The sequence below is a fragment of the Sinocyclocheilus grahami genome, unplaced genomic scaffold (assembly GCF_001515645.1).
Source record: "Sinocyclocheilus grahami isolate Dianchi unplaced genomic scaffold, SAMN03320097.WGS_v1.1 scaffold590.1, whole genome shotgun sequence".
Classification (NCBI taxonomy): Eukaryota; Metazoa; Chordata; class Actinopteri; order Cypriniformes; family Cyprinidae; genus Sinocyclocheilus; species Sinocyclocheilus grahami.
The window spans coordinates 295,238-310,589 of NW_015505769.1; the positions used below are offsets into that span (position 1 = coordinate 295,238).

General features: G+C 39.0%; 1 protein-coding gene across 1 annotated transcript in view; it reads right to left on the reverse strand.

The window, feature by feature from the left end:
- Positions 1 to 396: 396 nt before the first annotated feature.
- LOC107557131 (trafficking kinesin-binding protein 2-like) overlaps positions 397 to 15,352 on the reverse strand; it is a 17,399-nt gene continuing 2,443 nt past the window's right edge. Inside the window, exons 2-13 of the mRNA XM_016240461.1 lie at positions 10,578 to 10,634; positions 8,802 to 8,878; positions 8,579 to 8,695; positions 8,291 to 8,494; positions 8,129 to 8,207; positions 7,294 to 7,424; positions 6,721 to 6,795; positions 6,173 to 6,321; positions 5,790 to 6,088; positions 4,192 to 4,665; positions 4,006 to 4,105; positions 397 to 3,308 (exon numbers count right to left, since the gene is read on the reverse strand). Coding sequence (XP_016095947.1) covers positions 2,549 to 3,308; positions 4,006 to 4,105; positions 4,192 to 4,665; positions 5,790 to 6,088; positions 6,173 to 6,321; positions 6,721 to 6,795; positions 7,294 to 7,424; positions 8,129 to 8,207; positions 8,291 to 8,494; positions 8,579 to 8,695; positions 8,802 to 8,878; positions 10,578 to 10,634 — 2,522 coding nt within the window. The 3' untranslated portion in view covers positions 397 to 2,548. The remainder of the gene's footprint in view (positions 3,309 to 4,005; positions 4,106 to 4,191; positions 4,666 to 5,789; positions 6,089 to 6,172; positions 6,322 to 6,720; positions 6,796 to 7,293; positions 7,425 to 8,128; positions 8,208 to 8,290; positions 8,495 to 8,578; positions 8,696 to 8,801; positions 8,879 to 10,577; positions 10,635 to 15,352) is intronic.

Consider the following 15,352-nt stretch of genomic DNA (forward strand, 5'->3'; position numbering starts at 1 on the left):
TAGTATGGTTATGGCAAATCATTACTAATATAAAGTATTAAAATAATTCATATAAATTTAAATATGTAATTGAATTATACTTAAAAATAATTGTTCTGGCTTCATTTTTATTTTTATTAAAATTCAGCACATTATCACTTTCATAGCTTATAGCTCAATATTTGTTTGTAATTCTCATCATGCAATTATAATTTTAATATTGGCAGTACAGCAAGAGTTTTTTTTTTTTATCTAAAAAATAAAAGTTTATTCACAATAATAAGAACGATAATGAAATTGCTCTAATTCTGAACGAGATGTTGAATTTTTTTAATGCAAAATAAATGTCTTTTTCTCTTCTAGACACCCGTTTATCAAAAAAATAAAATAATGTAAAGCATTATAATAATGATTTGTACAGTCAGTATAATATACCAAAAATGTTTGTACACTTGAACTGAATACAAAGCACATTTGAGCTCCTGTGTATAGTTATCAAACTCCTCAGGATGAAATGCCAGGGACACCGAAGTTGAATTTGCATGTTTTATTATAAAAAAATCCAACAATACACAGCTGACACAGGGTTCTGACAGCTAAACACAGGAAAACACACCATGTCAACAGCACAAAAGAAATCACATGGTGCTTGATGTCACAGCTTGTGGCATCATCTTCAAGCATTGACCTTTGACCTCAATGGCAGCAGAGAGCTTGATGACATCAACAGCAGGATGTAAATAAGGACACTTTGATACAGAAATCAAGTCATGCGTTTAGTACACTTCAGCTGGGAACAGAGAGAAAGCTAGTGATGTATAAATGCAGCAAGCATGCTGGTATTGTTCTGAAGAGGTTGATTTGACCGAGTTTAGTTTAAATCACATTTAGATTTGTTTGTGTTCTTGGCATAGTTGACAAAAGCTCACTAAATGTCACTCCTGTAACCGTTTCTGAACCAAACTGATGGTTGTGCTGTCATCATGTCATTTACTACAAAGCACAAAAGGTCAGTTTACCACAAAAACAAACACATCCACATACGTTTTGGCTTAGAAAATGACAATTCAGGCAAAAAGACGAATCATTTTAGTTTAAACCCAAAAAGGTCTTTGAAACTAGAGTCCCTTCTCAAACTCCACCAAAAACATGAAATATATTAAAATCCCACTCTTAGCTGAAAGGTTAGTAAATAATATTAGCTATCTCAGGTTAAATGTATTAACATACTCTATTCTTACCTTATTGCTAGATAACACACGTAATGCCTATTTACTAAAAACACAATTCTAGTGGGTTAAAAATGAAAAGTGCATAAAATGAGGAAAGAAGGGAAATAAGTGAAGATGACAAGGAAGCACATTCGGTGTCTTTAAGGAATTCATTCAGGGGTCAAAGTGTCAAGACCATGTAATATAATGGTTGACCATCTTTAGGTGTACTTTAGAAAGGTTTCTGTATTCACTAAAATACAATTTCTATGCTTTATATTTAAGAGGGGTAAATGCAAACTCCCTTCTCTTCAGGTTTCAGTTGCAGAATCCTCTTAAGCTAAACTTAAAGTACAATCTGCAGTGATGCCTTTTGAGTGTACATGTGAACAAATCACTCATTTCCCTTAAATACACAGTCCCTGAATATGATTTCAACAAGGTTACATGTATTCAGAACATGTGCCTTTACAAACCCAAATATATCCTGAGCACTCCAGATCTGCACTTTTGTGACAAAACTTCCCAATAACCAGTTGATTCAGTGCAAAGAAATAAGAGGAGCTTCTGTCCAGATACACCAGCATGCTGAGGGACACAAATGCTTGCTTAGACCTTTCATCTGTACCTGTAATGATGCAAAAATAGACAATATGGGCAGGTAGATGTTCTACTAAATGTCTAAAAGGCTTTAGCTATGTATAATGCAGGACGGACTGAACAACTACACAGAGAAACTTTCAGGAACTGCTGAGTGAATCAAGACAAACCCCTAAAATGAAGCTGTGGAGATGCGACCATCCATTTCACTTGCCATATTCCATTCTCCTTCGTGTTCATCACCTCAATCTTGTTCATATGATTCACTAGGATGAATCAAAGTGACAGTAATTATTCACATTAAACCTACAGAAACCCTCATATTTCCAGTCCTTTATAGCATTCCTTTAACTTCCTTCCATCGATTCAACATCCTTCTGCACATACATTTTCCTGATCTATCCACCACTTCACAGCTCCACAGCCTCACGTGTTAATGGACGGAAAATAAGTGCCATGACTTGTTAAGGAAACTAAATAAAGGATAAAGGGACATAAATGAACAATAAAGGAAAAAAGAGATTTAGACCGGGAAAAATGGGATTAGAAATCTATGTTTCCTCTTGAGTGCTTCAAGGCCTTTAAAATCTTCATTTTTACATAAACATGGCAACAAGACACTTTAACTTCATTTTTGTGCTTTAAAAACAACCTTAAATGTCTTTCAGCCTCTTTTTCCAAGGAACAGATGGTTTAATCAAGGATATGAGGGATAGATATAAAGTCACTCCTGTTGGTCAGAGACCACGCCCACATTCTTATGAATTATGCAAGTGGGGCGGGGCCTGAGAAAGGGAGGCGTGTCTACGTGTGCGGCGCGGTTCGTTTAGATTCCTCCATGGTGGAGTGGGAAGGGCCAGGGAAGTAGGGTGAGGGGGCGGGACAGGAAAGGACGGACTGGAGACAGATGCGCTACGGCGGCCAACCATAGCAGGCAGACTTTGATTTCGCCGAAGCCCATCCAGTAAGCTGCCGCCTCCTGTTGCTAGGAAGGTGGCAGATTCCTGTGGATGTGCGCCTTCGGCGTCTGACCCTTGGAGGACTTTTTTATCCAAGCCTAGTTTGCGGAGATGCTTCATGAGGTTGACGGCGTGGCAGTCGGGTTTGGTCGATTGCCCATGAGGGGATCGTTCAGGGCTGAGGAGATCCGGTCGTGGGGCACGGCCAAGTTTCAGCCCGTAAACGTCTTGCAGGAAGAGCTCAGCGGGACGGGATGCCAAGAAGTTGTCCGAAGAGGTGGATCGGGAGTCGAAGGGCACAGGGGAGGGGCATGGGGAGTTTGGAGGAGTGCTGCGAAGACGTAGAGAAAGAGGCTTTTTGGGTGCCGCCATAGCGGCGGGACCCTGAGCAGAGATGCCTTTCTCCAGCAGGAGCTTGGCGAGACCACTAGGGGGCGCTGCAGGGCGGCGAATGGGGAAAGAATCGCCCAGACTCAACCTACAGGGTGTGACTGGAGTGCTGGGACCGGTCCGAAGAGAACTTGGGGTGTAATCACTCACAGAAGGACTGCAGGCAGAGCTGATAAACAGAAAGAAAAGAGTAATATGATTTTATATATATATATATATACACTGTATATATATAAAATCTTATATATCTTATCTAAAATCAAAATCAAAAAATATTTAAATAAAATAAATTGAAAGCAAATTCATTTTTATTTTTTCCAATCAATAACTGATATCTGAATTCCTCCATATAAAAACACACTGAAATAAGGTTTTTAACAGAGTTGAGAAAGATTAAGTGCCAGAATAATAAAAGATGATAAAAACATCTGAATAATATTATTAACATTATTATATAAAATATTCTTATTATATATATTAACAGAGTTGAGAGACTAAGTGCCATAATAAAAATAATAAATAAATAAAAAAGATAAATTGAAAATAAATTGACAACACTTCTATTTTGCTAATCTTGCTGGTTGCACACATGAACAAACATACAGTTCAACCACTCTGAATCATCAGCGTATGACTCTTTTGAATCTGTTCTTTTTTGTGTTTTTATTGGTTTTTACATAAAAGTCCTTTGTAATGAACAAATCAGTCTCCAACTCACTTGCATACTAAAATCTGATGGTTCCTGACTTACTAAAGTAAAAATGTGCAGTTCAGTAAGGCACCGAACACAACAGCAAAAGTAAAGACAGTTCTCAAATGCTTCACACCCTTAACCTGCTGTTTATTAGTGGTGATAGATGTTGTACCTGGCTGTCACCTGTGTGCTGTCACTGGGATGCAGGATCCGGCAGGTAGTGAAGGTGTATGTGGAAAAAGTGGAGCTCTGATATTTCCCAGGATTTATAGCTAAACAAACAAAAAGTGATTAACAAACATGCATTATTATACAGGAACTGGAAAGCAAACGGGTGTCTGCAGTGACCGTTATTTACCTGCTTTAGATCCGAGATTCAGCTCAAACTGTGGAGCCGCTGATCCTGAGATTCCAGAACTAACTGCAGGAGCAGCGCTGGCTGTCAGGTTAACTGCTGTTGCTAAGGAACCAGCCGTTGCTATGGGCACAGGGGAATTCCTGAGGGATGCAGGAAGGAGCTGGACATTAGCTGGACTTTGGACACACCTCCTCTCTCTCTTCTCTTCCGGAGTTGACGATGAGCGCACATTAAACGTGATTCCTTCCTCCTCCTCCTCCTCTTTTATCTTTGCATCCTGTGGCTCCTCCTCTTTTCTCTTTTGTTCCCATGGTAGTTTCTCCTGGTCTTCGTCCTCTTCGAGGTCATTCAGGTGGTAAACATTGTCCTGAGGGAGAGGGCGGAAGCCTTTGGTAACTACGCCCGGATGGGGGTCTAGAATGGTGGCCAGGTGAGGTTTAGCGAGCTGCTGCCAGTGATGAAGAGTCAGAGAACCTGAAGATCAAGCCAACAGGAACAAATACTCAAGAAACAGGGTAACTCTTTACAATAATATGCAATTTGGTAACATTAGGCATCATGAACAGTGATCAATATTGCAACATAATTGATTAATTAACGTTAAATGTTACATTTCTACATATACACTACTGTTCAAAAGTTTGTTGCCATGGATAAGAAATTTTTTAATAATAATAATAATAATAATACAGTTTCGTGAGCAGCAATTCAGCATATTAGAGTGATTTCTGAAGGATCATGTGACACTGAGAGACTGGAGTAATGATCATCACAGGAATAAATTGCATTTTACAATATATTCATATAGAAAATTGCAATAATATTTTACAATATTACTTATTTTGCTGTATTTTTGATTAAACGCAAAGTTTCTATTTCTGCGACGTCGTGGCTAGAACAACAACATACAACCTATGGTAAAAAGGTTTAATATTAGATGATTAGATGCTAAACGTGTCCATTTTGTTGGGAGTGCTGAACGCTTCTGAATGGCTGTGATATTTGAGTGATTCTGTCGCATCTCGATGTCGTGTCGCGTCTGGTGTGGACAGACTAATTGCTTGACGTATGGAATCTTGACGCGTCACGTCTGGTTAGGACACGGAGACTTTTCAAAAACATTCAAAACCTTACTGACCTTAAACTTTTGAATGGTGTAGTGCAGTGGTTCCCAATCCCGGTCCTGGAGAACCCCCAACACTGCACATTTTAGATGTCTCCCTATTTAAAAACGTGCAGTGATGGGGGTTCTCCAGGACCAGGATTGGGAACCAATGGTGCAGTGTATTCTAATACATTTGAACAGTTTTAAACTGTATAAATTAAATGCATGAATTAATTCAACATTAATATATTTTATGAACACACATTAACAACAATATATTTATACAATAATCTAGATTAATAAATTATCTAAAAATAACATTTAACTTGCTGAAACTAATTTATGAATTAAGCCATAAAGTGCTACAGGAAATGCTCACAGTGCATACAGGTATTAGTTAACACTTTGTTTAATCCTTTATGAACATAAACTAAAAAGTACATGCCAAAAAACTAAACTTGGCTCTTTTTTCTGCACACTATCCTCTACTCACCTTCCATTGGTTTAACAATTTGCAGTTTTTCAGGCAGAAATGTCTTGAAACAGCTGGAGGAGATGGAGAACTCGGATAGGTTGGTGAAAGACGAGACGGTGCTTCCCATTGGTGAACTGCAGCTGCTCCCGCCCCCTTCTGACTCCGCAGCCGCCAGCTCCTGCAGCTTCCGCTCTCTCTCAACCTGGAAGAACTGTCGCTCGCACAAGAAGTTCTGCCTCCGCAGGGAGAGGCAGTTTAGGGCTGACGTAAGGTCATTTCCTCCGAGAGAGCCAGGCTGACCCAGACGAGAGTTCTCTCTGCAGCACGCGCGCACACACACACACGTGTTAGAAACACACAAAAACATTGTGGGTATAAACACATTCTGCAGTCACACTCACTTGGTGGTGTCCACGTGGTGTCCACGTTCCTCTGTGTTGGGTGTGTGTGATTGATAGGGCACTGGGGTCATGACCACGCCGCTGCGGGCGGAGCCAGGGATCGGAGGCACTGCGGCAGCCGCTCTCATCACCGACTGATTGACACCAGCAGAGAGAGTTCAATATCCTGATATACATGAGATTACAGACATGATCACCATAACACTTCCAGGTCACTATGGTCACTGCATTTATTAACCAACTCTGTCCTGTAACACGTTATAACACTCCAGCCTTTATGGACACATTTCATAAGTTCAGCAGAAGTGCAATGATAAGACGGACACACCACATGAATGAATGAAGTTACATGAGATTACAGCCTTCTCTAAGTCACAGTGACTAAGCTGCTTTGCCTTAAAACTTGAAAATGCTTTAAGATCTTAAAATTAAGTGGATTAATCCTTAAAACACTGTATTTAAGTAAAACACAGCGTTTTAATCGGAATGATCAGTCTTAATCCAGATTTGCAGACGCAGAGCTGTTTGAGCTGCAGTATGTATTGTACCTCTGCTGTGAGCTGCCGTTGTGCTTCCTTTGAGGCTTGCAGGTGAATTCTCAGCTCTTCTTTCTCTAGTGCCAACTGAGAAACAAACACAGACATACACAATTATACATCAACATACAGTCAAATTCAAGTTTGTGTTTCTTCAATGTTTTTGAATGTCTCTTAGGCTCAGCAAGGCTGTATTTATTTGATCAAAAATACAATAAAAACAATAATATTGTGAAATATTAATACTATTTGAAATAACAGTTTTCTGTTTGAATATATTTTAAAATATAAGAATTGTCAGCATCATTACTCCAGTCTTCAGTGTCACATGATCCTTCAGAAATCATTCTAATATGCTGATGTGCTGCTCAAGAAAACATTTCTCCTTATCAACGTTGAAAACGGTTTATATTTTTGTGCAAACCGTGATTTCTTCAGGATTCTTTGATGAATAGAAAGTTCAAAAGAGCAGCATTTATTTGAAATACAATCTTTTGTAACATTATAAATGTCTTTACTGTCACCTTTGATCAATTAAATGCGTCCTTGCTGAATAAAAGTGTTAAATATGGCATGCATCCTGACCTCTTTGACTCGTTGCTGGAGCTCTACGATCTGTGAGAGGAGATGTGTAATCTCCTCCTGATGTCTCATTAACTCCTCGTTCTTCTGGGAGAGCTCATCCGCCAGTGACACCATCTGACTGTTTGACTCTCCTGTTAATCAAACACACCGAATAAATAAACCTACAGCAGTCAATACGAATATTTACATGCACGAAAATCCGAATGAATCCAATCCGCTTTCTCTTTATATGAACCCTAAAGCAATCCGATTCATATAATTGTTTACATGTGCACAACATGCATCCCAAACAAAACTTCAGCACATGCGCAGCGGCCAGACGTCTCAATGTCACCAGAGCATGTTTTCATGATTACTATTTACATGATTCTTTTTTTCTATTGATCAAATTATTTCATTTTTACACCATCCCTTCCAATCCAAACTGAATTCGGATTGAGCTCAGTTGGACTGATTGTGGTGTTCACATGAAGGCTTTCCAGTCCGATCTGATTATTTAGCTGCATATAAACACAGCTGATGTGATTTTACTGAGGCTCTGTTTCAAACCCTAGAGAGCCGCCCAGCCAACATTTTTAGGCATCATCGGCGTTCTTTGAGCTTAAAGGCGCTTCCAAAATTGCACACTGGCCAAAATCAACGGCAGTTACATGTATTTTTCATATATGTATTGCAACAGACAAAAAGGGTCCTTTACAGTCCATTTGTGAAGGACAAAGTTAATGAGGTTTTATTTGGTTTATGATGCTGCTTTCAAAGGCAGACGCCCATGTAGACAGTACACAGACTCGGTTTAACTTAAATTAGGAGCTTGACAGTCTACGCAGATACTCACGTAGCTCTTTAACGCAGTCGTTCACCAGCTGCTGTTCTTTCTCCTCATAAGTAATGGTCTCCGTCTTCAGGTGACAGGCCTGAAAATCAGACAGAAAATCAGAGGTCACGCTTTCATAAAGCCCTTACGCTCCTGAAATATCAGCCAGAGCTCATGACGCACCTCTGATCTCAGGGACAGGTTCTCCTCCTCCAGCTCCAGGAGTTTGGACTGCAGGGCCTCCAGCTGGCTGAGGGCGAGAGCGGCCCCTGCGGGATGACGTAGCGGCGTGGAGCAGCTGGAGTCGGTCTCGCTCTCCTCGCTGGTGCTCGCCACCATACGGAGGAGTTCATCCTTCTTCGCCAACTCATGCTGAAGCTGATGAACCTGATAGAGCGATTACATGTAAGACTTTGAAGCCAGCTAATACACATTTAGCCTCAATTTTTTTCATGTCAAAGCATGCTGTACCTGGTCTATGGCCTGCGCTAGCTGCTCCTCCAGAGATTCGTTTCGCTCCTGCAGCACGTGGTTCCTCTGCAGGAGAGACTGACCGATCCGAGCGGCCAATTCCAGGTCGCGGTCCCTCTGCGGGACGACACCATAATGCAAACAGACAACCAATCAAGAGCTGTTACTAACCAAAACAAACTAGACAAAGCATTTACTCGCAGTTTGCTGACCAATCACTCACTTCAGCCAAGAGGTGTGTGACCACGTCAATGGCACTGTAGGTCTTGGTCATCTGCTCCACCCGGTCAGCGCTGAGGACTACAGCGAGAGAGACACAGACAACACAAGATAAATGTGAATGCATGTAAAAAAAAAACAAATACTGGCATCTATACTAGCACTGCATATTCAGTGAGACACACCAAAACAGGAAGGTGTAAAAACACCCACACGCCATATGGCAAGCCCTACACATGCAATACACAAACACACAACTCCTAACACTACAATAACATCATGCACAAACCCAAAGTGCATTCAAAAACACTCGTATTCAGATTCACTATTAACTGCATGCACTAAACTACTGTTCAAAAGTTTGGGGTCAAAAGTAGTAATTGATTTATTTTAATTGCCATGCCAGCATCTTCATGGCAAAAACTAAGTTGGAACACAAGAGTTACATAAATACAAAATAAAAACCAAGCAAACACCAAAATACAGCAGTTAAAATTAAGCAAGATTTAAAAGATTCTTTAAAAAAAAAAAAAAAAATTATTATATTAATAATTTTATTCAGCAAGGCTGCATTAATTTGATCAAAAGTGACAGTAACCTCATTTATAATGTTACAAAATATTTCTGTTTCAAATAAATGCTGTTCTTTTGAACTTTCTATTCATCATTTTTTATTGTAGTATTCACAAAGATATTCAGCAGCACAACTGTTTTCAACATTGATAATAATCAGAAATGTTTCTTAAGCAGCAAATCAGCATATTAGAATGATTTCTGAAGATCATGTGACACTGAAGACTGGAGTAATGATGCTGAAAATTCAGCTTTGATCACAGAAATAAATTACATTTTACAATATATTCACATAGAAAACAGTTATTTTAAACTGTAATAATATTTCACAATATTACCGTTTTTACTGTATATTTGCTCAAATTAATGCAGCCTTGGTGAGAAGGGACTTTTTTTTTTTTAAACACTAAAAAAAACTCTTACCAACCCCAAACTTTTGAACAGTAGTGCACATGGATCTAAATCTAAAGTCAGTTTACTCTACACTACCGACGGCTCTCTACTGTGTATAATAACCACTAGAACTGTAAAGAGGTCATATTTTCCAGCTCCTTTATTTTTTCCTTAAGTCAAACTAATAATTCTTGTCAAGATTGCGCCAACTTATTTAACACCAGTGTCTCATTTATATAATTTTTTACTGTTCCGTATTGACAAGCAATAAATCTTAGCCATCCCAAACAGATGCAAAATCATCAAGACACGATTTTGCCTCATCGAGCAACAATTTCTCTTTCAGCATGGACAGACAACTTGCGTGCTGCACCATACATTATTAAATAGGATGATTTGGCCACTGTACCTTTAAGGCTTCATGCAAATGAGATTTGTTACAGTATGATTGGCTAACATCTTCGCATGTGAAATGAGTAACAATTCCAAGTCTTTAATACTTAATAGGAGTTTGTGTTAATGTGCTCATAGTTAAGTTTAGTTTCAATAAATGTTGTTTTGATTCTTCATAGTATATCAAACTCCTTTATTTTCTCACGTTTTCCATGATATGACCCCTTTAATGTGAGTTTCAGATGGCTCTAGGACACTGCAGCACAGTTAACACACCAGACTAGACATGCTGGTTGCCTGAGGTCAAATACTAGCTAAATACAAATACTAAAATAGAAGCAGAAACTAGGAAGGACAGGAGTACTGTAAAACAGATGAGTGGAACATAGACAGATAAAGCATCAGACAGACCACGTGTTACCTTTAGAGAGGCTGTTAGAGCCATTATGAGGAGAAGAGGAACCAACAGCTAGAAATGCTGCAGAGGGAATGAGAGAAAGAGAACGAGAGAGAGAGAGGACAGAAGAAGAGAAGGAAGAGAGAGAGAAATTAGATGCTGAGGAACTGTGCTAAACTGATGGTGAAAATGAGAAACACCATCACCAGCATAGAGAGAGAGAGAGAGAGAGAGAGAGAGAGAGAGAGAGAGAGGGAGTGCTGAGGCGCATGGTGCGTGAAAGTCACCAGTTGCTTTCCATAGCTGCAGAGTTTTCAACTTCCACTGACATTAATATAAGCACAAAAACTGCGACAGGAGCTTCATGGACTGGGTTTCCATGGCTGAGCAGCTGGATACAAGCCTTACATCATCAAGTACAATGCCAAGCATCGGATAGAGTGATGTAAAGAATGTCACCACTGGACTCTGGAGCAGTGGAAACCTGTTTTGTAGAACGACGAATCACACTACTCTGTTTGTCAGTCTGATGGGTGAGTCTGGGTTCCATGGTCAACTGTAAGTGGTATTACTGGAAAGTGAGGGCATTTAGGAACAGCAGTAGATCAACCATGAAGCAGATGCCAGGAGAACGATACCTGCCTGACTGCATTGTGCCAACTATAAAGTTTGTTTAAGGAGGGATAATGGTATGGATCTGTTTTTCAGGGGTTGAGCTGGGCCACTTGCTTCCATTAAAGGGAAATTTAAATACTTCAAGACATTTTGCACAATGTTATGGTTCAAACTAAGCCAATTCTCATCACTGCCGACACGTAGCTCATCCTCTGCTGTAATAAGACTAGAGGACTCAATGATGACAGTGCTTCAGCTGAAGTAATATGCTGTCATGTCAATCAACTAAAGCAGCAATGAGCACTGTGTGGGGAATATATAAACTAGCCTGTTGCAAAGCGAGTAAGTGTTTTCCTCTTAATAATAATGAAAGACACAGTCAAGGTGTTTCACTAAGACCATATAATCTTACCCTACTAGTGTAAAATGATTAGGTACTTCTACCTGGAAATGTTGTGACAAACTTGAAAGGACTCTTGATTTGCAGGGAAGTCCTGAGGAAGAGTCGGAGATAAACTTGTTCCGGAAAGCCATCAGCCAGCTTTTACTCTCCCTGAAAGATCACGGCGAAACGAAGAGACATAAAACCTATATGAAAATTACCACCACACACCAAAGGAAGTGAGAATGTCAGAACGAAAAAAGACTGAACACACCAGAACATCTGTCAGCTGAGAAATAAACACACCCACCAGAATAGAGAGAGAGAGAGAGAGAGAGAGAGAGAGAGAGAGAGAGAGAGGGATAAAGGAGGAGTAATGAAGCACCTGACAGCAGTCACTGTCCCGTGAGTGCTCCTGGATTAAAATAAATGCAGGTTTTAACACACACACACGCACACGCACACACATGCACACCCACGTTTACCTAGATGTACCTAGGATGCACTGGAGCTTATACTGTGGATCAGTTAATTTAGTGTAAATGGTAGGTTTGTGATGGTGAGGAAATTTTCCCACCGGTTACTCGACGTGTGACAACACCGGGGCGTTCCCTCTTTTCCTCGCTTTCCTTCGCTTTTAAATAGCTTGTAAAAGCGGCGTGCGCATTTTACTTTCACTTTAAAATAGTGTCAATTCGGAGTAAAGCAATTGTTAATTTTTAGTTTGTTTGAATTTTCCCTCGTCGCTTTTAAATAGCTTATTAGCTCGAATTAGTGGCAATTAGGTGTCAATAGCTTGAATGCAACAACAAAATACAACGTCAAACTCACTTTTGCGTATATATAAAACATAGAACTTTTATTAACAAAACAAACGCAAATACACCATGCTATAGGGCAGGCTATGCCTAATATAAAATAACAAATAACTTACATAAAGTTTAAATGTACAAAACTGGAAACAAGTAAACATGTATAATATATAACCAAATAAATAAGAAACGTAGAACGTTTATTAGCAAAACGAGTAAGAAAGCTTGGAGGCACGGCATACACCTTGATGTCAAATAAAATAAATAAATGACACAAAGTTTAAATAATAGTAAAAATCAGCAAACAATGTGGAACCAACTAAATAAGAAACTAATGTTTAAAAAAAACGTCCAAAATCAGCTTAGATAAACGGCAGAAATCAACAGGCTTTTCAAATCCAAAATATTGCCAAACAGGCGCTTTTGCATCTCGGTTCGAAACTAAATCATCCGCGATCGTCTTGTCTGTTTCGCCTCACTCTTCTTGTCAGTCAGCTCGACTCACTCTCCTCACCGGAGAAATTAAATCTGATCTGTGATGAGACGGTCGTGCGGCACGCTGCATTGAGCAGCCGCGTTCAGTTTTTAATTGTAGTGTCTGTTCTTTTACTGAACTAAATTATTTGTATTACTATAAAAAATCTAAACGACGGTGGGGGTCGGTGCCACGGTGGGCAAGTGACGTAACCGGTGTTGCGGCTTAACACCGGTATCACCGTCAGCACCGTCTATCGCGGCAAGCCTAGTAAATGGTTTTATGAATTCTGCACAATCAAGTCTTGAAAAGATCTTCTTGAAAATGATCAGAGCTAGAGTTCATGCTGAATGTTGAAACCAATCCATTCTTACTCACTGAAGTTAATTGCTATTGCCATTGTCCTCTCTTGATCTGTTACAGTAATAATCTGCTTCATTTAAGAAATGTAAAGACCAAATAGACTCTGTTGAATGATAAACACTCATACAGCAGTAACAGTAATGTATGCTAATGGTTTATGTTATATAATAGAGGATATTCTCCAGTAATCAGAGTCACCATCAAATCATTTAGATTGAAACACAGATTAAGAGATTATCTGATTTATGACAACACTTACATGTAACTAGAGTTTAAATAAAACACACGGGAGATCTGCCTCCAAACTACAGCCAAGTAAACAATGATAAGTAAATATTTAACCTGCTGTAAATATCCAAACTTTAACCTAACTCTATATATTAATATCTAGCTCATCAGCCTAACAAGAATGAGTGCAAATGAGAAGTCTTGTATACTCACTAAGGCTGCATTTATATGATTATAAAATACAGTAAAAACAGTAATAATGGAAAATATTATTTCATAATAATATAATAACTGTTTTCTGAATTTTCAGCATCATTACTCCAGTCTTAAATCATTCTAATATGCTGATTTGCTGCTCAAGAAACATTTCTGATTACTATCAATGTTGAAAACAGTTGTGATGTTTCATATTTTTGTGGAAACTGTGATACATTTTAGTTTAGGATTTTTTGATGAACAGAAGAGCGTTTATTTGAAATATAAATCTTTTGTAAAATTATAAATGTATTTTACTGTCGCTTTTGATCAATGTAATGCATCCTTGCTGATTGAAAGTATGAATTTATTTAAGAAAATCTAAATCAAACTTTTGAATAGTAGTGTACATCTTTACATGCTACATTTTCATGCATTCATCAAAATTCCAAATACGATCACTAAAATGATTTATTCTCATTCTCCAGCTCTCTCTCATACACACACACACACACACACACACACACACACACACCCCTGTCCTTACCCGAGGCGAGATGGTGCTCTTCACTTCTTCACTGCATTCGGACAATCACACTGACTGAACGTCCATTATCACACAAAACACATGAACTGAGCAAGCCTCAAAAATACTCATGACTCATGCCACAGATGCTCTGATCCGCTCGATCTAGTTCAGACGACCTTATATAAACTAAGCGTCATGAACAAACCTCAGCAATAAGTGACGCATTCGTAATCACAGACTTGTGAAGACCGTTGATCTCAGTAAACCATCAGCTGGTGTCAGTACGGTCAGGTCACTTCTACTATCACAGAAGCCATTGCAGTTTGCTGCAAATTTCTAAAACAGACAAAATGAGGGACCTGGGATTTTGCAAAAGCATGTAACGACGACAGAACACAATATTATAAATGTATTTTACTGTCGCTTTTGATCAATGTAATGCATCCTTGCTGATTGAAAGTATGAATTTATTTAAGAAAATCTAAATCAAACTTTTGAATAGTAGTGTACATCTTTACATGCTACATTTTCATGCATTCATCAAAATTCCAAATACGATCACTAAAATGATTTATTCTCATTCTCCAGCTCTCTCTCATACACACACACACACACACACACACACACACACACACACACACCCCTGTCCTTACCCGAGGCGAGATGGTGCTCTTCACTCAACTGAAGCATTCGGACAATCACACTGACTGAACGTCCATTATCACACAAAACACATGAACTGAGCAAGCCTCAAAAATACTCATGACTCATGCCACAGATGCTCTGATCCGCTCGATCTAGTTCAGACGACCTTATATAAACTAAGCGTCATGAACAAACCTCAGCAATAAGTGACGCATTCGTAATCACACACTTGTGAAGACCGTTGATCTCAGTAAACCATCAGCTGGTGTCAGTACGGTCAGGTCACTTCTACTATCACAGAAGCCATTGCAGTTTGCTGCAAATTTCTAAAACAGACAAAATGAGGGACCTGGGATTTTGCAAAAGCATGTAACGACGACAGAACACAATAACAGTGAAACATGAATGTTTGACCTGCAATCTTGAGTGACCCGTCATCCTATTACCAGTGCTGTCATTGTTAACTAAAATACAATTAAAACTATTAAAGATCATTTTTGGTAACTGAAATAAATTTGAAATAAAATTAGTTAGTTGCAAAATATAATTTATATA